At 37.2% G+C, this 27,380-nt stretch overlaps 1 protein-coding gene across 3 annotated transcripts in view; it reads right to left on the bottom strand.

The window, feature by feature from the left end:
- The window catches only part of ITPR2 (inositol 1,4,5-trisphosphate receptor type 2), a 490,032-nt gene that overhangs the window by 87,581 nt on the left and 375,071 nt on the right, over nt 1-27,380 (bottom strand). For all 3 annotated transcript variants that reach the window (XM_077774582.1, XM_077774583.1, XM_077774584.1), the window contains exons 47-49: nt 20,873-21,065; nt 16,665-16,790; nt 4,733-4,908 (exon numbers count right to left, since the gene is read on the bottom strand). In XM_077774582.1, the coding sequence (XP_077630708.1) occupies nt 4,733-4,908; nt 16,665-16,790; nt 20,873-21,065 (495 nt within the window). The remainder of the gene's footprint in view (nt 1-4,732; nt 4,909-16,664; nt 16,791-20,872; nt 21,066-27,380) is intronic.

Here is a 27,380-nt window from a genome sequence, read left to right as displayed (position 1 = left end):
GACTTCTAACAGTGCCGCAGAAAAGAAAGACACTGGACTAGAAGTTGGACCGTGGGTTCCAATATTGCCTCTGCCACTTGCTTTGGTAAATCTTCCTGATCTCCGCAGGATCCTGTATCCCCATTTCTAAAATGAAATGCCTGGAAGTGAATAATCCCTAAGGTGCCTCAAAGGTCTAGAACTCTATGGGATGTCCTTTAAATTTTACTATTCTATGTGATTACAGAAATTTATAGCTGCCTTTATAGTATCCTTTTTCTCTTATCTGGTTCTCTGTCCCTGATCTTACGTTGTGCTTAGGGGAAAACAATGATCTATTTTCCAGGAATAAACTGCAGCCAAAAAAGGCCATCTACTATTTATTGAAAAGTAAAATTGAATTTATTGAACTACGTATTAACTACATTACTGTACTGTCATCAACCATCATCCTTACTAAAACTGATGTGATTTGATTCAAAAATCTCCAATTCAGTAGTGTTACAAAAAGTCTCCATTTCAGTAGTGTTATATCTTGGGCAGGATAAGGTTCTATGGTCAAAGCATAAGAAAAAATTTTCAGGTAGTCAATATCACCCTGGAAATCTGTTAAATTGCTGACAAAACAGTATCATAAACAAGGGTGGTGTAAACTATACTGTCGTTTAATAAATTCAACACATGATACTTTTCCTCCAGCGACTGAAGCAATTTTCTACTATTACAACCAAGTATCAGAATTAGTTAGGAGCACATAGTGACTGTATTATATAAAAAATAGGGTGTGTGGGTGTGTGTGTGAGAGAGAGAGAGAGAGAGAGAGCTTTGATTCAGAATATATAATTGAATTTGTAAATGTTAAGTGAACATATGGTGGGGCTCAACGTTATAGCAGTAACATGAGCACTACCAGGAAACTATTTGCAGGTAAGGGCATGACACTATTAAATTTGAACACTGTGGCTTATTGTTAATAGACAGCTACCTGCTAAACTCCACTTGTTTCTCATCTCTGCAAAATGGCAAGACTAAGTTTCAGCAGAAGGAAACACCTCCACCTTACAAATAATGGTAAGAAAAGCAAATAATTTACAAATGCCATTAAATAAATTACACATTTCCAGGCACTACTCCAGAAGAAAAAAAAACATTGTACATAGTGTTTAGAAGATATTAAAAGATCTTCCACAGGTAGTTACTGCATTATTAGAAAAAATATCGAAAAACCTAAACAATAAAAATTAGTGGAATGGTTAAATAGATTGATTATATAGCAGCCACATGACTGGGAATATTATCATTATTGGTGGTAGAGAAATATTAGGTGATCCACAATTTATAAAATGTGTGTTTATATTTAACAAAATAACATGTTAATTTCCATTACAATGTAGACAATGAGAAGAAAACCGTATGGGGTTATAAGGTATGCTTTTTAACAGCGAAAAACACCTGAATTTTTCGAAACTTCTTAAACACGGAGATAACCCTTGTGACAAGATAGAGAAATTAGGTGCAATCTAAACAAAACTTTGATTTTTAGAAATGAGTAAAGATGATAAAAATGGAACATCACAGCAAACAGAAACTGATGATATTAAATGCTCAGAACATACATTGAGGTTTTTCCTCTCACTTGACTCCTTTCCCAGAAAAGTAACTGTCTACATTTGCTTAACATCATGAAAGACACTGAGTCAGAAACAAATAACTCTCTGTGAACCAAAACACAATTACTTTTATGATCATGATACCAATGTTTTACAATTAAACAGCACTTCACATATGAGGAGCTTGATAGCATCACTGTTACTATCTGGTCTAAATCTTCACATGCATCTTCTCAACCAGTGGTAGGTGCGACTAAGCTTTAATGTATTCATTTCACTGATGTGCAGAATTAAACTCAGAGGCTTGATCTGCCTATGGTCTAGAATTCTGATTCTCATTACAGTGTAACTATCAGGTAGATATTTTCCTTTGTTTTTCCCTACTTCTGATACCTATAATTTTAGCACTTCTAATTTTACCTGTTATACAATGCAAATGGGACTGATTTAGGGTGGGTGCACATATTAAAAAAAAATTACCAATTAAGTAAATAAACATATTAAAGCCTAAATTACAAAATGTGACTGATTAATGTTTGAATTTTTTTCCTGCCTCCAGGGAAATGGTAAAGCACAGATAGTTTTGTAAGAAGCTTGTTATGTTAAAAGTTAAGGTAAATGATTATTTGCTAAAACATTTTATTAATCTGTACTATCTATCGAAACTATAGATAAAATTCTATCAATATCTATATTGTCAAAATCACAGTTATTTTATCCATTTTGTTTCTAATTAAAGCTGATTATTTTCTTTGTCAAATGCCCTGAACTAGCAAATTACAATGTACCATTTGGGGGCTGTGCAAATGGATTTTTTATGCTGTGAGAGATAGGAGAGCACTCACAGATTCATACAGTTCATAAGAAAGATATATTTCTGCGTATTTTCTTCTCATGAAGAAATTAAGTATAAAATGTGCCTCTTATATGAATTGTCACTTCCTGCAATGAAACTATTCTCACCAAACCTTAGGCAGAAAATATCTTTTTATCTTGGTCCCAAGGGGTAAAGGAAAAATAACTCCAAATTTTTTGGTTTCCCCAATAGGCATTAAAATGTTTTTCCTTAACTTTTTATATATTCTTGAAGCTTCTGTATGGTAAGAACCACATCCTCTACTTCTTGGTATTTTCAGTGTCTATCAGATAACAGAGGCCCAATAAATGCTTGTTTTTTTCTTGCCCCACTGATAGCTATTATTTCAACTTATCACACTTAGATTCTCTTTCTTGAATTAATGTCTTATTGAGGACCAACTACTGGTTTATGAATACTATTTGCTTCTTCAAATAATCTGGCTCAAAACTGAATGTATTTTTTTTTAAAATAATAACCTGGACTTCCCTAACTCCAGTTTTCTAATAGATTTAGAAAATTTTAGATAAATCCATGAAGATTCGTCAATTAGCTTGGTTGGTAATACTGCAAATTTAGCTTATTTTCAAAAACATTCAAAGTACAAGTTCAGCTGAAGTGAATAATTTTTGAATGTCTAAGTACTAGCCATGAAATGGAAGGAAAACAGAGTTGGGAATGAGGGAGTGAAGAGGGCAGGATTATATCATGAACATGACAACCTCTGCCCTCAAGAAACTCGGGAATCATATATTTGGTACTCGACAGAATTCTTCACTGATAGATCTCTTTGCATGTACAGTAAGCTTCCCTTTATTGACAGTGATTGAGGAATAACTGGTAATTTGGTTGCCTAAATGTTCTAACTGGGACATGGGTCATATATATCATGTTGAACTTTCAAAGAAGTATAATATAATAATGGTCAGGAACACAGACTTGTCATTCTAGCTCAGCTTGATAATTCTCCAAAGTTTCGTTGGCTATTTCATTTATTTATTTTCAATAAATACTTGCCATGTATTTTATGTACAAGGCACTGTAAATGTATAAGAGTACAAAGATAACTTTTCACTCATCCATTCATTCACTCACTTGTTAGTTAATTCATTATAGAAATATTTGTTGAGTATCAATGGCATTCCAAGATACTGAATAGTCAATCATTACCCTTAAGAAGTGTATAATGTAGTAAGGGACTAAGGCATTTATGCAGATACCAAAATACAGGACATTATGTGACAAATACAGTAGAAGATATAGACAGTGTTTTAGGTATTCGGCAGACATATTAGCAATATTTATTTGCCTACTGAACATTTTTTCTTTCATTAACCTGAGGATTTGCCCTTTTCTTAATATTCCTTTATGGATATGCCATGTAGAAAGCTGTCTAATCCCTTTAAAATTTTATCTCTTGGGTACAATTATTGTTATTTGGACTAGCGCTCTGGCTTACTTATTCTAAACCTACTTAACTGAGGTTTTGAAATATGATCCTTTGTTCTAACATTTTAAAATTTAGTGAAAAAGATATTAATTTAATCTATGCCTTTCACAAATGTATAGGGTTTGTTCACTTAAAAAGAGCCCAATTTCATATTTTTCATATTTTCTCATATAGCAATCCTTTTTTCTTTGGTCATTTTATAAAAAGGTACTTACTTTTAAAATTCTACTAAATATAATCTAACCTTTCCTGAGTGATTTAGAAGTCATTTTAGGATGTTAACAGTGGCTCAGAATCATTTTTCTCAATAGCTTTGGGTGGGTATAGAATGCAGAAGGAATAGGGGCGCCCGGGTGGCTTAGTCGGTTAAGCGTCCGACTTTTGCCCAGGTCATGATCTCGCGGTTTGTGGGTTCGAGCCCCGCGTCGGGCTCTGTGCTGACTGCCAGCTCAGAGCCTGGAGCCTGTTTCAGAGTCTGTGACTCCCTCCTCTCTCTGACCCTCCCCTGCTCATGCTGTCTCTTTCTCTCTCCTAGAAATAAATAAAACATTAAAAAAAAAAAAAAGAATGCAGAAGGAGTAAATCTCAATTGGATTAAACTGATTGCAGAACTGGGTCATGCCTCCCTCAAATGCCACCTTCTTAAATGTATCAACTTTTTACTTGTCATTTTTTTCTCTTCAAAATTAAGAATGTAAAATTAAACTCTCATTAATTTGAATTCACAATACATAAGAAGTTACTATGCATACATGAGTTAAAATATATAGTTACATTTTTACAGTTAGTTCACATTTAATTAATTTAAAACAGGACAAAGCTAAGTAAAGTACTTACATTAGCTGCACCAAGGAGTATTAATGTAGGTCCAAGACCCATTGTATATATTGATCTGAGCATTATTGACACAAGAAATGGCCGGATACCCACAGGCTTGGAGAAGAAAAACAGCATCGAGGTGCAGATTGCAACTGCTATCCAAAGAAGAACTGAGAACAATGGAGAAAGGGTACCTGCAAAATGTGAAAGAAGTTTGTTTTTATTGAGGACAAAACTAGAAAATGTTAAACTATTCACCACTCCACCTTATATAACAATAGCAAACCAAGCCATAAGACACTGAATTTCACAACAACCCACTCTACACACTGCATATTTAGAGGCAGTATCTCAGAACACATTCCTCATTATTACATTTCCAAAAAGTTTGTGATTATTTTCGGGATGTTTAAATACTCCCTAGTTAGTGTTCCTTCTATTAAGTCTGAGAATTGTTCACCTTTCTCTTATGAGAATTACAGGTTAAATACTGCTAGATGTAGCTCACTTGGGAAACAAGTCAAAATTTAGGATTAATGACTATTAAGAGTACAGCTAAATCATGTGGAATGGACTACTTAAAAATTTTTTTAAACATTTATTTATTTATTTTTTGAAAGACAGAGAGAGACAGGGCATGAGTAGGAAAGGGTCAGAGAGAGAGGGAGACACAGAAATCGAAGCAGGCTCCAGGTTCTGAGCTGTCAGCACAGAGCTTGATGCGGAACTCAAGCTCAGGAACTGTGAGATCATGACCTGAGTCAAAGTTGGACGCTTAACCGACTGAGCCACCCAGGTGCCCCGATTTTTTCACTGAATTCATACCTTGCCTTGTTCTATTGTTATGAAGTTTCTATATTATAGATTCTTCTAAAGAATTCAGAATGTAAAATATCCAAGCCTTAGGGGCATGTGGGTGGCTCAGTTGGTTAAGTGTCCAACTTCAGCTCAGGTCATGATCTCAGTTTGTGGGTTCGAGCTCTGCCTCGGGCTCTGTGCTGACAGCTCGGAGCCTGGAGCCTGCTTCAGATTCTGTGTCTCTCTCTCTCTGCTCCTCCCCTGCTTGCTCTTTCTCTCTCTCTCTCAAAAATAAATAAACATTAAAAAAGTATAAAATATCCATTCTTTAACAAAATAGACACAAGCTTTAACTGTTAACACACACATGTATGAATGTATATGTATGTGTATGAATGTATGTACTGAGATGTAACACAAGTTCTAAAAATATGGTGAGCCATTTAAATCCTCAGAAAACAAAAGTGCCAAACACTTCAAAAATGAATCCCATTACAAACAAAATTTCTTTAGAAATTAACCAAAATAAGCTTGAAAATATATTTCCTTTTTAAAAAAAGTATAATTCATTGATGTTTGCACTCACTATGCAGATTCAAGGAATCCCCGGGTAAGGATCATGGCATGCTATATTTGCAGAAGTAAAGTAAAGGGCCACATTCTTGGGCTGATTAGATCAGCTATAGGGCCTCAAACACACGTCTATTGGCTAATGAAGCCACAGGGGAAACAATAAAATGGAGATTTTCCATAGTTATTTCTTTTGGCCAGTTTTTATTATTTATAAAATTCACTTCTGCGTGCCAAACACTACAAGTGCTTTGGTGTGTAGAGGTTTTGTATGATCACTGAAATCCTGGGATTATCTGAATTCCTTCAATGAATTCTGTGTAAGCCTTTAGTTCATAGTACTAACAGATCAAAAATAGGTAGGAAGAGCCTGTCAGACATTAAAAAACAAAACAAAACAAGTCAGGTAGTAAGCAGCATTAGCTTAGNTGGTTTTTTTTTTTTTTTTTTTGCAATATTTGTTGTTATCATATTGCCTCAAGTGATAAAAGAAATTTGGGAAGAGAGATCCAATCTAACCTCCTCACCATATTTATGATCTGATTAGATGGTTTTGAAGATGGGGAAAGAAAAGGGGTACAGTTCTCTGGAAATTACGCTAATTCCCATCCTCTGGCAATGCTAACAAAATGGGTACCCAATTCATGTTTATTGTAATGTTGGCTTACTAGCACTTTATAAACTAAAGTGCTACTTTAGTAGCACTAAAACATAGCGGGCCCACCCAATGGCCCTGGCTTCACAGATCTCAAAGAGCCATGGAGAGAATAATGCCTTCAACTTTCTCTCATGCTTATTTGGATGCCATCAGAATGTTGGCTTTGTAAGAGTGAGGACCATCGCTGGGCCTGTCACAAATGTGGTATGTAGCACTGAGTAAGTATTTAGCAATTAAATGAATAAATGAAAGCATAATCTGCAAGCTCATTTTGAGTCTATAACTAAGCCTCCAGTTAAAAATATGCGAGTTGTGGAACTTCACCCTTAAGTTAACTGCCAACATCTATGTTCGTTTAACAACTTTCAGCCAGTCATTGAACTCTTCAGTATAATTCATAAGCAGTGGCTTGGTGCGACATTCTTATTTTATTGTATTATTATTTTTAAATGCTTTTTTATTTTTGAAAGAGAAAGAGGTGGGGGCGGTGGGGGGAGCAGACAGACAATCCCAAGCATTCTCCACACTGTCAGTGCAGAGCCCAAATGGGGGCTTAAGCTCATGAACCACGAGATCATGACCTGAGTCGAAATCAATAGTCAGATACTTAACAGATTGAGCCACTCAGGTACTCCATGACATTCTTGTTTTAAAAGTCCTAGTGTTGACACTAATAGTTACACTGCTCATTGTTAATTAACGCCTGATAGGCTAAGCGCATCTTGACTGTTCTTTTCTAGGCAGTATCTGGCTTGCCAAGATTTCCCCTTGATTAAACAAGAAACCGTAGGTTTTTTTTTTCAAGTTTGTTTGTTTCTTTATTTATTTACTTATTTATTTAGAGAATGTGTGCACATGCACGTGAGTAGGAGAGGGTCAGAGACAGAGGAAGAGAGAGAATCCCAAGCAGGCTCCATACTGTCAGCATGGAGCCCAATGCAGGGTTCGATCCCACAAACCGAACTGTGAGATCACGACCTAAGCCCAAATCAACAGTCAACATTTAATCAACTCAGCCCCCCAGCAGCCCCAATTAAACAAGGAATTGTAACCACGCACTTAAAACTGGGCATTTGATCCCTTTGTAGAAAGAACTCAGGGAACATCTAATGTAGTACCTTGCACATAGTTTAATGCTAGATATGTATCTGTGAAATTAATAAACTTTTAAAAGTTATTTAAAATGACATTGCCAATTGTCAATAATTTGCAATCATATTCTGTAAGAATGGTCACATTGGTTTCAGGCTGAAGATTTAATGAAAAAATAACAATAAATTGAAACTCTGACAACAGTACAGTACAGATTGTCAGAGACAGTTTTTACCCACTAAATGTGGGAGGGGTGACTCTTCTTAACACTTTATATTTTTATTAATTTTGTGTAATAAGCATTGTTACTTTAATAATGGAAAAATTTTTTAGAAATCACTCTATGAATTTTTAAATCTCAGAATGTATGAAGTGTTTCCTTTACAGAAGAAGATTTAAGCAGCACATTTGGAGATCTCAATTCAACTCACATAACGGGACCCTCTTATCCACTTCACAGTAACTTGTTTAGAGCTTACTGTACAGAACATGCTGCTTCTTACCTCCAGTCTCTCTCCATTCCTCTGCCTTCCACGTAACCTCCTAAGACTTTGCTGTTTCCCCCACCTCAGTCCAGCTAAAGTAGACATCCATCCATAAATCCATGGTGGTCTCTACTATTGTGCCTTACTCACTTCTTTGTCCCTTAACGAGACCATGAGCACCTTGGGGACAAGGACAGCTTTACCAACCTCTGTGGGTGTCTCTGGGGTCTAGTACAGTGCCTGGCATACAGTCACACTTCATCAATGGTTGTTATTAAGTTGGATGAATTAAAATCACCTTGAAGCATTTAACTTTCTTTAACACAAAGCACTTGAGAGAAAAACAAACTGCACTCTAAACTTGAACCTGATTTAGGAAAAAAACAGTCATATGCTCTCTGGATATAAGAAATTCCCATGGCAGCAATTTTCTCCACTAATTAGTCTGCCTTTGCCAAACTGGGCAGGGGCAGTTCGCATGGCAAATGTTCAACTTCTGAATGGACATCTGGGATATTCTCTAGCATCAACAGCTGCAGCCATAACCTCATCCCTCAACTTTGGGCACAAGTTTCCTTCTTAGAGAAGCCTCTGTCATGTAAGGAAGCCAATCAACCAAACAAAGAAGCCAAAACGAGAACCAATAGCCATATGAATAAACCCTGCATTCCTGAATAAATATAAACTCAGCTCATCCTTGGGAAACCCGGCACCAATGGCCTCTGATTCCTGGTGGAAACGACCAATCAAAATCAATCCACACCATTGGGAAAGGTCAAGGGGAAACAAGGGCTTCCTCTCCAAAAATGGTAAAGAGGAAACGAGAGAGAAAAAAACCCCAAAGATATCTAGAATGGCATATAAAGTAACCTGTGTTAACTCCTTTTTTGTGATTACGTCTAATTGTAAGTTTCCTAAAGCCCAGTTACGAAGCTGAGTTGTGTGGGACAGTGGAGACAGACCAACTGGAGTTGCCTTCAAGAGCTCACAACTTCAGGCTGAGAGGTCCTACATTTCCCAAGGGTAAGTAAGCAGTGTTTGTCCCAGGACACAGGGCCTTTCGGTTGCCCGAAGAGGCCTTCCTCAGCAACTCCCTACTGTCCGGGAGGAGATGGGTCAAAGCTAGTCCGCTGCCTCTCCAGTCAGAAGCCACACATTCCTGTCAGGTTCCCTCCACAGAACCAGGAAAAGTAGTGGCTGGATTGTTACTGCACTGAATTAGCCAGAGAAGGGGAAATATAACTGGTTCAGCGGCAAGCACGCAAGAAACATTGAGAATTTGCCTCTGCTCTCAGAACATGCCTGAGATTAAGTCAGATCAGGGTTTCAGTCTCCTGCTGGCACCACAGCTAACCTGCAGTCTCTTCAGAATGCCCAGTGCCTTATTTCTTATGGCCTTAGATTGCAAACCAGTCTAAGGAAGCCTATGGGAAAGGACCATTTAATTAAAGGGGGGAAAAAGTATTTCTTTGTTGCAATGTTTGAAGGTTTTTGTTATTCTCTTTTGCTCCTGAATTCAATCTGATCCTCAACCAAATTTATAGCAATATAATTAGTGTTACTCTAAAGTGTTGCCCATCAAAAAAATTGCCATAGTTTTTATAGTTGAATAAATAAAAACAACTGCATAATGTTCCCCCAACCTAAAAAAAGGGGGGCTCCTGGGTGGCTCAGTCGGTTAAGCATCCAACTTCTCATGCATCGCATCAGGCTTTGTGCTGACAGCTCAGAGCATGGAGCCTGTTTTGGCTTCTGTGTCTCCCTCTCTCACTACCCCCTCCTGCTGACATTCTATCTCTCTCAAAAATAAATAAACATTTAAAAACGATTTAAAAAAAAATCACACTGAGCTCTTCAAAGCCTGGCAATGAAAGGCAACTATCTACAGTAGGATTTGGGGAGGGAATACACTAAGCCAATCCCCTGAGAATCACCTTCCCCTTAAGTACCACTCTTTATTTCTTTTTTATTTTTGAAATGTTTTTTTAGAGAGAAAGTACACACGCACGTGTGGGAGGGGCAGAGGAAGAAGGGGAGAGAGAGAATCTTAAGAAGCAGGGCTCCATCTCAGGAACCATGAGATCATGATCAGAGCCGAAATCAAGAGTTGGATGCTTAACTCACTGAGCCACCCAGGTGCCCCTCCCTTTAATCATTATACACCACTACTCTGGTGGAAGGGAGACAATGCTCTGTCAGTTAATATTACAACCCAATGGCACACTAGATATATAGCAACTAATAATTCCCAGTTCATGTGTGATCAGGCTGGAAAGTGGTTGGAGAAAGCTTACATAGCCCATTGTCCCTGTCCTCACTGCCACAGTGGCCACAATGACTCTGGAGCAGCCTGTAGTAGGGTCTGGGGCAGAGAAAGGTGGCTCATTTTGACCAATGACTTTTTTTTGGGGGGGGGGGCAAGATTTACCAGGTGATTTCACGATCAACACCTACACCCAGAATCTAGGGACTTTAGAGTTAGACAGAATCCTCATATTTATTTTGTCTTTTTTTACTTTTCATTCCAAAACACTTTCAGATTTATGTAACAGTTGCAAATATCATGCAAAATTACTATATCCCACTCACATGGATTCTACCTTACATAACCACATTCCAGTGATGAATATCAAGAAACTAATACAATATGCCACTTTTATTTTTGTTTATCTTTTCTTTTTTAAATTGAAGTATAATTAATAAGCAGTGTTATATTCGTTCCAGGTGAGCAATGAAATGAATTAACAATTCTATACATTTTTCAGTGCTCATCAAGATAAATGTACTCTTAATCGTCTTTCTCTATTTCCCTCATTCCCTACCCACCTCCTCTCTGGCAGCCACTAGTTTATTCTCAGTATTTAAGAATCTTTTTGTCTCTTTTTTTTCTTTGTTTGCTCACTTATTTTGTTTTTTAATTCCCCATATGAGTGAAATCATATTGTATCTGTCTTTTTCTGACCGACTGATTTCACTTGACCATTCATCTTTGGATAAACACGGGTTTGTTTCCATATCTTGGCTATTGTAAATAATGCTGTAATAAACATACGGATGCCCATATCTTTTCAAATTAGTGTGTTCATTTTCTCAGGATAAATACTCAGTAGTTGAATTACTTGATCATATGGTAACTCTATTTTTAACTTTTTGAGGAACCTCCATACTATTTTCCACAGTGATTGCACTAGTTTGCATTCCCACCAACAGTGCACAAGGATTACTTTATCTCCACATCCTCACCAACACTTCCTACTTCTTCTTGTTTTGATTTTAGCCATTCTGATGGGTGTAAGCTGATATCTAATTGTGGTTTTAGTTTGCATTTCCCTGATGATGAGTGATGTTGACCATTTTTCCATATGTCTATTGGCCATCTATATGTCTTCTTTGGAAAAATGTCTGTTCAGGTCCTCTGTCCATTTTTTACTGGATTTATTTTTTTGGGGGGGTGTTGAGTTGCTTATATTTTGATATATAAATCAATATATTTTGAGTTTTCAAATATATTTATTAAGGGGTATTAACCCCTTATTGGATGTATCATTTGCAAATACCTTCTCTTGTTCAGTAGGTTGCCTTTTTGTTTTGTTGTCAAAAAGTTTTTATTTTGGAGTAGTCTCAATAGTTTAATTTTGCTTTTGTTTCCCTTGCCTGTGGAGACATAACTAGAAAAATATTTCAATGGCTGATGGTCAGAGAAATTGCTGCCTATATTTTCTTCTAGAACTGTTACAGTTTCAGGTCTCACATTTAGATCTTTAATTCATCTTGAGGATATTTTTGTGATAGTTTAAGAAAGTGGCATAGTTTCATTCTTTTGCTTGTAGCTGTCCAGTTTTCCCAGCACCATTTGTTGAAGAGACTCTCTTTTTCCCACTGCATATCTTGCCTCCTTTGTCAAAGATTAATTGACCATGAATGCGTGGGGTTTTTTCTAGGCTCTCTATTCTGTTCCACTGATCTATGTGTCTTGTGTGTGTGTGTGTGTGTGTGTGTGTGTGTGTGTGTGTGCCAGACCATACTGTTTTGATTATACAACTTTGTTGTATAATTTGAAATCTGGGATTGTGATGCCTCCAACTCTGTACTTCTTTCTCAAGACTGTTTTGGGTATTCTACCGCTTTTGTGATTCTATACAAATTTTAGGATTATTTGTTCTAGTTCTGTAAAATATGATGTTGGTATTTTGATAGGGATTACATTAAATTTGTAGATTACTTTGGGTAGTATGGACATTTTAACAGCATTAGTTCTTTCAATCCATGAGCATGGAATATCTTTCCATTGTTTTGTGTCATTTTCAATTTCTTTCATCAGTGTTTTACATTGTCCAGAGTACAAGTCTTTTATCTCTTTGGTTAAGTTTATTCCTAGGTGTTTTATTATGATATATCACTTTAATCTATAGGCCTTATTCAAAGTTCATCAATTGCCCAATTAGTATTCTTTATCTTGACCAGGATCACATATTGTATCATTTGTCTATCTCTATAGTCTCTTTTAATTTGAACCATTCCTCTACCTTTATCTTTCATAAGCTTAAATATTACTAACCAATTATTTTGAAGAATGTCCCTAATTTTAGGTTTGTTTAAAATTTCCTCAGTTGATGTATTTTTGGATAATAATGCCATGTCCTTGTTAGTGCATCATATCAAGAGGCACTCGTTGTTGCTGTCTCATTACTGGTGACATTAACATTGATCATCTAAAGTGATTTCTCCACATTAAAAAGTTATTCTTTTTCCTCTTGTAATCAATAAATGTGTTGGGGTAAAATACTTTGAGACTATGTCAATATCCTGTTTCTCATTATGCTTTTTAATCTAACATTCACCTATGAATATTAACACCCATGATGATTCTTACTACAGTATTGTTTGCCAAATGGTAATACTCTATTTCCAGCATTCCTTCTACATTTATATTTTATTTTTCTTAATGCTTTTTTAAAAGTTTATATTGAGAGAGAAAGTGAGCAAAAATGGGGTAGGGGCAGAGAGAGAGGGAGAGATAATTCCAAGCAGGCTCCGCACTGTCAGCACAGAACCTGACAAGGAGCTTGAACTCACAAACCACGAGATCATGACCTGCGTCAAAATCAAGAGTCAGAAGCTTAACTGACTGAGCCACCCAGATGCCTTTCCTTCTACATTTATTAACTGGAATGTTATTGTAAGGAAGAGGTTTCTTTTGTCATGATCCATATAGACTCCTGGATTCTTATCTTATTCTATGGGTTATTACATATTATTGTCAATACTTTTTTTTTCCTAAAAATTTCTGCAGATGTGGTCACTGGGAGGCTTTTCAAGTTGGATCTTGTGTTCTTTGACATGTCTCCATCATTTTTAGGTACTTCTTGGAAGGAATGTTAATGCTCAACCTAATCCAGCCTTAAATCACCTCAAAGTGCTCCTGGCAAGGTGTCACTGAAACTATGTTGGACAAACTCCAGCATTAGAGAACTTGCATATCCAGCACAGGATTATCCTTCTCCAGACAGTTCTGATGTCCAAGTACGCTTCTCAGTTTTGACTTTGTTTTCTCAGTCTTCCTAGCTATGCATAGTATACAACTGAAGGTTAGAGACTGAGCTAATCCTGACCAAAATTTTAACTTTACTCATAGAATTATAATTAAATAACTCTCATCCAGAATTGTAATTAGATAATCCAAAATTAGATAATCCAAATTAGTGATCTTGGGATTCGCTATTGCCAAAATGGCAGCTCATGCCTTCTCTTCTCTCTTAGCGTCAGTGCCCCACACCCAATGCAGACATCTAAGATTGAGCCTCCGCTTTGGTTACTAGTATTAACTTTTATCCAGTCCTTTTTGAAGAGTAAAGTCTGCATCTTCACCTGATGATGAGGCACCATGCTTTTCAATCTTGTTTTCGTAAGTCCTATTTCCTTCTGATGCTGGAGCCTTACTCCAAACAGTACTATGTGTGTGGTTTCAAGTGCTTGCTCAACGACCAGCAATACCTTGGGAACTTGTTAAAAAATACATATTTATGGACTCCTCTCCTGAATTACTGGGCAAATATTCTTAAACCTCAGATCTTCATCCATAAAGATGAAGTGCTTACTTTATAGGATTGTCAGGAAACGTCAATGAAATTATGCATGTGAAGTGCTTAGCATTCTGCTTGACCCAATCTAACTAGTAAACAGCATCAGCTGCTATTATTATTATATCAATATTACTGCCATAGCTGTTACTAGGCAAGTATCAAAAATGTATAAGATATTTTACTTTCTCCTGAATGAGTAAAAAGTAGATATCTAGAGGGGTGGCATTGCCCATTACCATTATATTTCATGTACAATAGGTGGCAGCAGAGGCTATATACATTGGCTCTAGTGGTCAAATAAGGGATATCATGGAATGGAACTCAGAAAAAATTGTGTTCTGTATGAAGATTTGTCATCTTCCTGTTATCTATAGGCTTGCAACCCAATTATCTATATAGAAAAGTCCTGGATTGGAAACAAAAGAGTTAACTTTCTCCTCTAAGGTCTACCATTTTTTTAGCCACTCTGGGATTCCATCTCTTGATCTGTCAAATGAGGATTTGATACTAGAGGATTTCCACAATTGCTTCCATATCTAAGACCTTATGCTTCTATTAACTGAGACTCTACAACCTGTTCTCAACGTTCTGTGTACAGATGATACTGATTTATCATTTCATGCTAGACTTCTCTGCTTACAAGAATTACATTCTTCTGTGCCAAGATGGCTATCATCACTAAATAAGACTAAACACAGTGAAAAGAAAGCTGCTTCTACTTCCTGCTGTATTTGCAATGTCCCACAATGGATGGCCAAATATTGGCTATGTTTTTCTTTTTTTTTAAATGTTTTATTTATTTCTAGGAGAGAGAGAGAGAGACAGCGTGAGCAGGGGAGGGTCAGAGAGAGAGGGAGTCACAGACTGAAACAGGCTCCAGGCTCTGAGCTGGCAGTCAGCACAGAGCCCGACGCGGGGCCCCAACCCACGAACCGCGAGATCATGACCTAAGCGAAAGTCGGACGCTTAACCGACTAAGCCACCCAGGCGCCCCTGGCTATGTTTTTCTATTTAACTCCTCACCTATCTGCTCCTCTGCCGAGTATTCTTCTTTCAGCCCAGGCATGCATTCTAAAATATCAAACTTTTTAAAAGCCATTCAAATTATACCTAAAGATTAGGATTTTGATGTCTATTAACTGTAATAGAGCTTTGAAATTGAAAACTAGTCCTGGACTCTCATTTCCCTTCATGCTCACCTCCAGTTCATCTGAAATCAGCTTAAATACCCATTGCTTTCATCATACTATCGTTTTCACTGGGCTTCCCTTTGTAGTATTAATATTTAACAACAATGACATCAACAACAGCTAAGTGTCTTGGAAGGCTTGCCAGGCACTGTTCTAAATGCTTTCCCTATATACCATCTCATTCAATTCTTACAATAATCCTACGAACAGGTGAGATATAAAAGCACTTTGTGGTTCTTGTTTGCTGATATCTCTCACCTTTTCCTTCAAGCCATTCTTTCCACACACATTTCAGAGCTATTTACCTGAATGTATCCCAAGCCTGCAACGTATTTTCCCATGGGCTTTGTCAGACTTTAACAAAGTTACTTTCCACAGTCCCACCCTTTAGCATGTTTCACTTCTACTTCCCATTTCATGTAAAATGAGATATATCTTATCTTTGCTTTTGTAAAACTTCATTTATTGTCAGTTTAATAATATTAATTTCAGTCCGTCATCATGTAGAGAAGCCCTAGATTGGAAACAAGAGTTAACTTCTAATCTGAGATCTGAGATATTCTTTATGATCATATTCACCTCTATGCTGTACATTAAAACATTTTTTTCCCAGAGTCCATGTGTAGTCATCATAGAAAACTTAGACAAGACAGAAAGCAAGGAAGAGGGTTAAGTTATAAATTCCAACATTTAAGGTCATCACAATGAATATTTTGTTAGAAACCTCTCGTTTTCCCATATACTTATATAATTGAGATGATACCATATTAAAAATGCTTTCAGTAACATTAATCAGGTGGAAATAATAATTCCTTTTCATTGCTTTGTTTGCCAGTCTAACATACCTCTAATAGCTGTATATGAGCTTTTGGAAAACTAACATTTCTATTGACCAATGTTTTCTGCCTAACCTACTTACCACCATTCTCTACTTCCAGTGAAGACAGAAAGGTTTATTTAAAAGAATTAAATTACTGTTATTCTGAAGCTCTAAATAGTTAAGGGATGTATTTTCAAGAGTATTATTTTTAGAACTTTAAAATATTTATCATTTAAAGAAAGAGAAGCACTCGCCTTCATCTCCATCATCCCCAAATGGGTAGAAGAGAGCAACGGCTAAATTGATGAACACGGCCAAGTTGAAGGAAATGCTCCCCCAGAGGGATATGTGCCTTGAGAACCAGAACAGCGCAGGGTTACCTAGGAAGCAACAAATGTGATGGGGCAAAACAGAATCATTAATTTTGATTTTAACACATGAACACCATTGAAACAACCTTTTACTAAATTGTGTTTCTGTAAAGTAGTATAAAAGCACATTTAAATAAACATTCAAAATGACTTATTTAAGAAAGTTTATAATCAATACCATAAGGGAGTTTTCTATTTGATTCCTTCTTTATTCTTCAGCCAATTTACACCCAAGCCATTGTAAAAGGGTAGGTAATTTTGCAATTGCTAAACATGGTCAGAAAAGGTGATTTTGTAATAATTCTCTCTGATACATCCCTAGAGCAGATTAGGGGAAAGACAGGTCAGTGGATGCCTGGGGCCCCTTTAACAGAACAGTATGTATCGCTTTGTAAGTCTGTGATATTGATAAATTCATCCCACTCCCAAGTCTTAGAGTCAAAAAGTGAAAAAAAAAAACAAAAAAAGCCCAAACAGATACATGTCTGACGAATATTCCTATGACCCAGTCAATTACCTGAAATTCTGAACCTTTAATAGCATGGCATAATACTGCTTACTGGGAACTCATGATTTAAAATATCTAATTTTTATTTATTTTTGAGAGAGAGAGAGAGAGAGAGAGAGGCAAAGAGAGAAGGAGAGAGAATCCCAAGCAGGCTCCATGCTGTCAACACAGAGCCCAATGTGGGGATTGATCTCACAGTGAGATCATGACCTGAGCTGAAATCAAGAGTTGGATGCTTAACCAGCTGAGCCACTCAGGCACCCTTTATGATATCTAAGTTTTAAACCTTAATGCTTCCTAAGAACTTGGGTTTGTAATAGCAGAAAAACATAAAAGATACAATAGGAAGTACTAATAAGTGGGAGAGGCTTTATTAAATATTTTCAGAAATGAGATTCTGTATTTATCTTCAGAAATGAATTAGTAAATGCATCTACTAAATATACTTCTCTTAAATAACTGAACAGATATGAAATGCATACAAATTTGACCAAATGACTATTTCAGAGCTTGTCCATTCTCTAACTCTTAAATATCTAAACATCAGATCTAAAATATTGGAGTTACCTAAGGGAGAAAGGAACATCAATTTTCAAGTAGAAATCATAAAATTTTCAATTGTGGTCTGTGAATTCCAATCTGGGATGTGCTGCTCCCTGCACTTCCCTTCAGTATATGTTGTTTTTCTTTATTCTCTTGGAATAAAGCATCTAAACGCTGAAAACAGGCTATGATTTGTTATGGCATTTAGTTGACTGATATATCTTAAATTGTAAACATCTGCATCTCCATCATTTTGATTAGGAGTCTTCCTTTTAAAAAGCAGAATATTGGGGCACCTGAGTGGCTCAGTTGGTTAAGCATCCAACTCTTGATTTTGGTTCAAGTCATGATCTCACAGTTCTTGAGATCTAGCCCCACACTAGGCTCTATGCTGACAGAGAGGAGCCTGCTTGGGATTCTTGTTTGGGATGCTCTCTCTCCCGTACTCTCTGCCTTTCCCCCACTCCCATTCCTCCCCCTGCCAATAAATAAATAAACTTAAAAAAATAAAAACTGGGGCCGCTTGGGTGGCTCAGTCGGTTGAGCATCCGACTTCGGCTCAGGTCATGATTTCATGGTTTGTGGGTTTGAGCCCCACGTCAGGCTTTATGCTGACAGCTAGCTCAGACCCTGTAGCCTGTCTTCAGATTCTGTGTCTCCCTCTCTCTCTGACCCTCCTCTGCTCATGCTGTCTCTATCTCTCTCTCAAAAATAAATAAAACATTAAGAAAAATAAAAAAATAAAAATAAAAACTGAACCTTAAGACAAAATTAAAAGATGTTGATATATTTGTAGTACATCCATCTAATGAATACATTTCTATCTATAATCTCATAACAAGTTGCTTCCAAATTTTAAACGTAAGATGTACACTGAAAATTACTTTTAATATTTTTTTCTAATTTTCTTAATGCTTATTTATTATTGAGAGAGAGAGACAGACAGACAGAGTGTGATTGGGGGAGGGACAGAGAGAGAGGGAGACACAGAATCTGAAGCAGGCTCCAGGCTCCAAGGTGTCAGCACAGAGCCCGGTGTGGGGCTCGAACTCACCAACTGTGAGATCATGTCCTGAGCTGAAGTCAGACGCTTAACCAACTGAGCCACCCAGGCATCCCAAGATTTGTTTTTGAGTAAGTGATAAAATATTTATCCAAAAAAGAACAAATCCCACAAGCACTAGTTCATTATTCAACTTACTTTAGTCAGGGATAAAATGTGTGCTTTTCAAATGTCCCAAATAAAATTGTTGAATCTTCATATATGTGTTCTGGACACCCAAAATTTTCTCTGAATTCCATAAGGTTCTAGCAAAATGCTAAGGGAGAGTCATTTCTTTATTATTTCCAAATATTCTGATAAGAAAGCCTAACAATGCATGCCATAATTATATCCAAAGATGGTGTATCTCAAGGTCCACTCAAATCCATAAACCATACTCAGTAAAGTTCCTAGGAAACTGGAATGATGAAGCATTGTTGATGGAGGTATTGAGAACATATGCCTGCTGGTCTGGAAAACATCCCACAAGGATAGATAAGACCTAATCTAGAGTTTCCCCCTACTAATTTTTGCTTAAGGCTCATGATATTCCTTACCTGGGAAAATAAATTAAAGTTTATTATAAACTTAAAAATTTTTAAAGTTTAGGGGTGCCTGGGTGGCTCAGTTGGTTAAGTGTCCAACTTCGGCTCAGGTTCTCATGGTTCTCAAGGTTCGTGACTTCAAGCCCCGCATCAGGCTCTGTGCTGTCAGCAGAGATCACTTCAGATCCTTTGTCTCTCTCTCACTGTGCCCTTCCCCCCCAAAATAAATAAACTTTAAAAAAAGAATTTAAAAATTTTAAAACTCAGTATTTCCAAATAGACTTGACTCATGTGATGTAAATCACGAGAACTGTATTATATTAATTTGGGGGTGGGGGGTGAGGAGAGGAGCAGAGGGTGAGGAAGAGAAAGAGAATCTCAAGCAGGCTCCACACTTATTGTGGAGCCCAACATGGGGCTCAATCTCATGACTGGGAGATTATGACTTGGGCTGAAATCAAGAAGGATGCTCAACTGACTGAGCCACCCAGGTACCCCAGTATAACACTGTTAAAAAAATTTTTTTACAGCTTATTTAGTTTTGAGACAGAGAGAGACAGAGCCTGAGCAGGGGAGGGGCAGAGAGAGACAGAGACATGGAATCTGAAACAGGCTCCAGGCTCTGAGCTGCCAGCACAGAACCTGACGCGGGGCTCGAACCCACGAACCGTGAGATCATGACCTAAGCCCAATTCAGACGCTTAACCGACTGAGCCACCCAGGTGCCCCCTAATTTTTAACCATAAAATTATAACATTGCTTTACTTGAATACAAGTGTCACAAAATTTTTAGTCTGATTTGGCAAGATGAAGATATTTTGAAAGAAAGAATGACTTTCAAGAAAACATTAAACATCTACTCACAAAATGGTAAGGTAATAGAGGACAAGCGTGCTGGTGCTGATGTCTCGCTGTCCCATTTACTGATTGTTAAGGTCAGTCAGAGCCCATTCAAGGACAGCAAACGTGCAGCTGTTCAGCAGTGGAAACATACAGCTGCAAACTTGCATTTCATAAGATTTATAAAACTACAGGATCAGCACTAAACGATGATCTAATTAGTCTTCTGTGTCTGTTAAGCCACAGGTGTCTCAGCTCCCACTCAGGTGTAGATTGAACTTACATTCTTAAGCCTATAAGTGACTTCAGTACCATCAAAGGGCAAGAAACTAAAAACCAATTTAGGGATGCCTGGGTGCTCAGTCGGTTAAGTGTCCAAGTTTTGGTTTCTGCTCAGGTCATGATCTCACGGTTTGGGAGATCAAGCTCGGTGTGTCCGGCTCTATGCTAACAGCACAAAGCCTGCTTGAGATTCTCCCCCATGCACACTCTCACTCAAAATAAATAAATAAGCATTATAAAGCCAATTTAAATGAATGCTGTTATGTATTCTAAAGTACCAATTTACCTACCATTATGCTCAAAACTAACCATTTTAGTTTATTGTACTTACTCCTGATTTTCTTCTGCCACTTCATTTCATTGTAGAGATCTTCAGTTTGCTGGAAAAAGTCATTCACTTTACTTCCTTGTTCATCCCTTTCAGTGGTATTGAACACACGACACTTGGATTCTCGCGTAAGGTATTCACATATATTGGGGACAGGAAAAACTATTTGTTCCATTGTCCTATCATGCCGAACAATCTGAAAATATTAATGTACATTTGCTTTAGCCTTTGGACACTTCAGTCTTAGACTATTTTGTGTTTTTAGCATCAGTTTATGAATGATATTTTATTAATTCAGGCTTAAAAAAATACACCAGCTGGAAATCCCTAAAATAATCCTTTAGTGTACTACTTTTCATGGTTGTCTTTAAGAAAAATTAACTGATGAATGTATCATAAATAGTATGTTATAAATAAAAAAAACCCAAATCTTTATTCCTTCTGGACTAACATTAAACTTTTGCCACCCATTTTTTATTTTCATGAGCTACACCAGAGAACTAGGAACTAAGTGATTGGCTACATAACCTTAAACACAGCACTTGGTGTATTTGCATCTTATTCTTAGCTTGTACTTCCTAAAAAGAGCTGTTGGGGACCAAATGACATACTCAACACGAAGTGCCCTGAGTTCTACAGAAAAAGGTGCTTTGTGTCATTAAAATGTTTCCTACTCATGGCAAAACATATTTTTGTAGGTATCAGATCCATTCAAGCATATAACTAGATGTAAATACTCCTTAATTTGAACTTGTCTCATTTGGTACTTGTGACAGTTTGATGTTAGACGAAACAAAACAAAAACCAGCTGAATATTTTCATACAAACCCACTATGCAACAAGGGTTTTTTTAGACTAAATCTCAAGGTACATGTGTATATACTCTGCTTAGCCCTCAAGAATGAGCCAGGATTGGTGTCAGCCAGAAGGACCATCCTATTCCCCTTCACCACGGGCTGGTATGGCGGCAAGCATGTGACCTAGTTCCAGGAAATGAGGCATAAGTAGAAATATCCTGGTGGCAGAGGAGAGGGAATCAGGAAAGATTCTGCTGCACATGAAAGAAACAAAATAATAATGCCAAAAAACTAAATACAAAAAAACTTCCTTTGGCCTGTATCCTCTTTCTTCCCACTTAGAACAAAAGGTAGTAGAAATGCAGGATGCCTTCAACTCTGGCAGCCATTTTGAAAGCTTGACGTGAACTATCACCAGCACATAAGGAAGACACAGAGAAAGATAGGAAAGGTCAGTGTGTCTGAAGACATCGCTGAGTCACTGAATTGTAGAATTATCGGTACCTGAAGACTTCCCTTTATGTAGGATACTCAAGTATATTTTTGTTCAAACCATTGTCAATATAGTGTTCTGCTGCTTTTAATGTAAGCTATCCTAAATGATTCGTAAGTATGCAAACTAAATACTAGAATACTATCATATAAACACACAAAAAAGGGGCGCCTGGGTTGCTCAGTTGGTTAAGCATCTGACTGGCTCAGGTCATGATCCCACGGTTAGTGGGTTTGAGGCCCCTGTTGAGCTCTGTGCTGACAGCTCACAGCCTCAAGTCTGCTTCAGATTCTGTGTCTCCCTCTCTCACTACTCCCTCCCCTGCTCGTGCTCTTTGTCTCTTTCTCTCAAAAATAAATAAACATTAAAAATAAAAAAATAAACATGTAAAATGAAATTTAGTAGCGGTAAATAAAATTCTCAAACAGAGGTTAAAGAAATCAATTGTACAAAAGAAAAACTGTACTTATTTGGTACTGCAGAAGAAAAAAAGAGGTCTGCTTGATCCAAAAGTGTCAAACTATATTTTTAAAAAATTCTCAGGATGCATTTAACAAATAGTGTCTCTATCCCATGATCTAGTGGGATATATTCCAGGGATGCAAGGAATGTTCAACATCCACAAATCAGTCAATGTGATGCAATACGGTAACAAAATAAAGCATTAAAATCATATAATCAGTTCACTAGATGCAAAAAAAGCATTTGAGAAAGTTCAACATCCATTTATGATAAAAACGTTCAACAAAGTGGATATAGAGGTAACATACATCAACATAAAGGCCATACATGACAAAGTCACACAGCTAACATCATATGTCAACAGTGCAAAGCTGAATGCTCTTCCTCTAAGATCAGTACCAAGACAATAATGTTACCACTTTTATTCAACATAGTATTGGAAGTCCCAGCCAGAGCAATTAGGCAGGTAAACAAAATAAAAGGCACCCAAATTGGAAAAAAATAAGTTAAATGGTCACTCTATCTAGAGGACATGATATTAGGATAGAAAACCCTAAATACTCCATCAAAAAAAGTGTTAGGAATACTAAACAAATTCAGTGAAGTGACAAGATACAAAAATCAATACATGAAAATCTGTTGTATTTCTATACACTAATAATGAACTATCAGAGAGAGAAATAAAGAAAACAATCTCATTTAGAATTGCATAAAAAAGAATACAATAGGGGCACCTGAGTGGCTCAGTCAGTTGAGCATCCAACTCTTGATTTTGGCTCAGGTCATGATCCCAGAGTCATGGGATCAAGCCCTGCATGGGGTTCCACACCGAGCATGAAGCCTACTTAAGATATTCCCTCTCTCTCCCTTCTGCCCCTCTCCCCAACTTGTGCACTCTTTCTTTCTCTAAAAAATAAAAAGAAAATTTAAAAAATACAATACCTAGAAATAAATTTAACCAAGGAGCTAAAAGATCTGTATATTAAAAACTATAAGCCACTAACAATATTGAAGATGCTACAAATAAATGGAAAAATATTTCATGCTAATGGTTTGGAAGAACTAATATTTTTAAAGTACATTTAAAGCAATATACAGATGCAATGCAATCCCTGTCAAAACTCCCATGGCATTTTTCAAATAGAACAAAACAGCCTAGCATAAAAGGAACAGTCCTAAAATTTGTATGGAGCCATTGAAGACCCCAAATAGCCAACACAATTTAAAGACAGAAATTACACTCCCTAATTTCAAACCATATTACAAAGCTATAGTAAATGAAACAGTGTGGTTTCATAAAAACAGAAAAACGGATTAATGGGACAGAATAGAGAGCCCAGAAATAAACCCATGCACATGTGGTCAATTAGTTGACCACGAAGGAACCAAGAATACACAATAAGGAAAGGACAGTCTCTTCAATAAATGGTTTTGGAAAATTGGACAGCTACATGCAAAAGAATGAAACTGGACCACTACCTCACACAATACATAAAAATTAACTCAAAATGATCAAACCTTAAACAGAAGACCTGAAGCCATAAAAAGTCTTAGGAGAAAACAGTAAGTTCCTTGACATAGGTCTTGAAGATGATGATTTAAATCAGGCACCAAAAGCAAAGGCAACAAAAGCGAAAATAAACAAGCAGGATTACGCGAAACTAAAAAGCTTTTGCACAGCAAAGGAAACCGTCAGCAAAATGAAAAGGCAAGCTACTGAATGGGAGAAAATACATGCAAATCAAATATCCAATAATGGGCTAACAGCCAAACTATATAAAGAATTCATGTAATTCATTAGCAGAAAAACCCAATCTGATTAAAAAATGGACAGAAGATCTGAATAGACAATTTTCCAAAGAAGACAGACAAATGAGCAACAAATACATTAAAAGACGCCCTGCATCATTCGTCATCAAGAAAATTCAAATCAAAACCACAGTGTGAAATCATCTCAGACATGTTAGAATGACTATTATCAAAAAGACTAGAAATGTCAAGTATTGGCGAAGATGCGGAGAAAAGGGAACCTTTGTGCACTGACGGTGGAACTGTAAATTGGTGTGGCCACTGTGGAAAACAATATAGAGGTTCCCGAAAAATTAAAACTGGAAATACTATACGATCCAGCAATTCCACTTTTGCATATTTATCCAAAGTAAACAGAAACACTAATTTGAAAAGATATCTGCACCCCCATGTTCATTATTTACAATTGTCAAATTAAGGAAACAACCTAAATATCAATGGATGAAAGGGTAAAGACAATGGTGGTATACATAACATACAGAGTGGAATATTTGCCATAAAGAAGAATGAAATCTCACCATTTGTGACAACAAATGGATGGACCTCAAGGGCATTATACTAAGTGAAATGAGTCAGAGAGAGAAAGCCAAACAGCACATGATCTCCCTTATATGTGGAATCTGAATGTAAATAGATACATACAATAGATGGTGGTTGCCAGAGGCAGGGGACTGGGTGTGGGAAAAATGGGTGCATTGTTTTTGACTTTTTAAAAATTTAAATTAAAAATTAGAATTATTTAAAAAAAAGACATAGAAGTTTATTTATTATAAACCAAACTATTCAGTCCCTTTATGAAATGTTGTGTTTGAGGGGCGCCTGGGTGGCTTAGTCGGTTAAGCGTCCGACTTTCGCTTGGGTCATGATCTCGCAGTTCGTGGGTTCGAGCCCCGCATCGGGCTCTGTGCTGACTGCCGGCTCAGAGCCTGGAGCCTGTTTCAGTCTGTGACTCCCTCTCTCTCTGACCCTCCCCTCCTCACGCTGTCTCTCTCTCTCTCTCTCCTAGAAATAAATAAAACATTAAAAAAAATATATTAAAAAAAAAAAGAAATGTTGTGTTTGATTCTGGATGTCACACTTTACAAGGGGGCACCTACTAATTGGAGGGATTGCCGCAGACTAGGGGGATGTATTAACTGTAAAAAGCCAAAATGGATAATGTTTTCAAAAGATTTATTCAACAAATGCCTATTCACTGCTTGGGCGTGGAGCTCTGAGGAATTCAATGAAAAAAAAACAACATGAATCCCAATCTATAGGAGCCTATAGCTTAGTGATCATCATGGTTCTTCAAATGGTACAGCCAAGCTATCACGCTAACAGAGGAACAAATGTTCTGAGCAGTGGGTAAACATTAAAGTGGGCTAGTGTGCACTCTTCACAAAAAATAACTTTCTAATTATTCAAATTGTTTAAAATTGGATCTGTTTCCTTCTGAAGTAGTGAGATCTCTATCACAGGAAGAACTGGGAGCGGAACAGGATCATCACAAAATAATTTCTCTCTGGATGGGTCATCCACAAGGTCCTTCAAATTTTTCCAGTGTCTTTCAGTCTATATCTTTAGAAAGCCTATCATTTTCAACAATAATCATTATTATGGTGGTGTTCCAGGCACAGTGTCAGTTTTGGAAATATAGGGATGATCAAGAATGGCCCCTGCCTCAAGTAGGGGACAAGTGATACATAAGATATGTATGATATATTTAACAGCATGATCAAACTGCCATGGGAGGTGCAGTGGCTAAAACTAACGAATGCCTGATAGAAGGGATAGAGCCTTTCTGAGTAGTGCATATGAGCGGGTCTTCCAATGAGCACGAGGATTGGTCAACATGTAGAAGTCAGACCATCAGTCCAGACTGTTCCTTTGAATCCTGGACTTCTGTACCCAACTTCATGCATGCCTCAAAGTCACCTAAAGTTCAATTTATCCAAGAACCAAGAAATGGTCTGCCTCTCTCTGGGGTCTCAGAGCTAGGACCCCAATGCACAGCACCATTTCTGTTATTTATTCAGACCAGAAGCCTAGGGGCATCCTTTTCTATACCATTTTCCTTAGGTTGTCACATTTTATAAGGAGCATTATAAATATCTTACACACACACACACACACACACACTACATGTATATTTTTCTCCAGTGTAGTCTTCAATACCACTATCATTTATAATCGTTCTTTTGAAAGGAGTCAACCTCGCTCATATGTTCTTTCACACCTTTCTTTCATTTACTTCTATCTGAAATTCTGTGCCCATTCTTTAACGAAGAAACTTCTACTCAATCTTTAATATATTTTTTTGGCAACTGTCTCTATGAAATCCATCCTGAAACTCCCCAGGCACAGTTAATTGATGTTTTCTCTACGTTTCCTTGGCCCTTTGTTTATGCACTTACTACACAGAATTATCTTCTGTATGTGTTTTTAACTGATAGACAGTAAGTGATCTGCTAACAAATTACTAAAGTTGTGTTTATGGTGAACTCGCTCCTCATTGCTGGGAAACCAGTAAAAATCCAATCTCAAATGACAGCCCCCATCTCTCACACAGGTATGAACTGGACCTTTCCTCTGACCCACCCAGTCCACTTGCTATTCCTGTCTCTTCTAATCCTGTAGCTTTGTACTGTGACTTCTGGGACCTTCCTCACAACCCAAGTGGTTTGGTGATAAATCTGTATCAACTTCCCCAGTTTCCTGACTTGGCCAGCCTCTCAGTCTCTAAGCAGCTGATGCAATAAGCAATGTTTTTGCTGCTGGTCCAGCTCATGGGTTCTACCAGGGTCAAGTCTCCCGCTCAGGCCATAGTATTATTCATGTTTATAAACGTGAGCAAGAGATCCATTTTGTGATACGAGGTAATAATGCTCATTATCCCAAATGTTTGGTGATAGGAAACAACAAGGTGTAGCGATAACATACCATGAGAGTTAATAGCAATGATACCCAT

This window comes from Crocuta crocuta, unplaced genomic scaffold, assembly GCF_008692635.1.
Source record: "Crocuta crocuta isolate KB4526 unplaced genomic scaffold, BGI_CrCroc_1.0 scaffold176, whole genome shotgun sequence".
Classification (NCBI taxonomy): Eukaryota; Metazoa; Chordata; class Mammalia; order Carnivora; family Hyaenidae; genus Crocuta; species Crocuta crocuta.
Note: the sequence above shows the minus strand (reverse complement) of the source record. Positions and strands in the feature narration are given on the sequence as shown.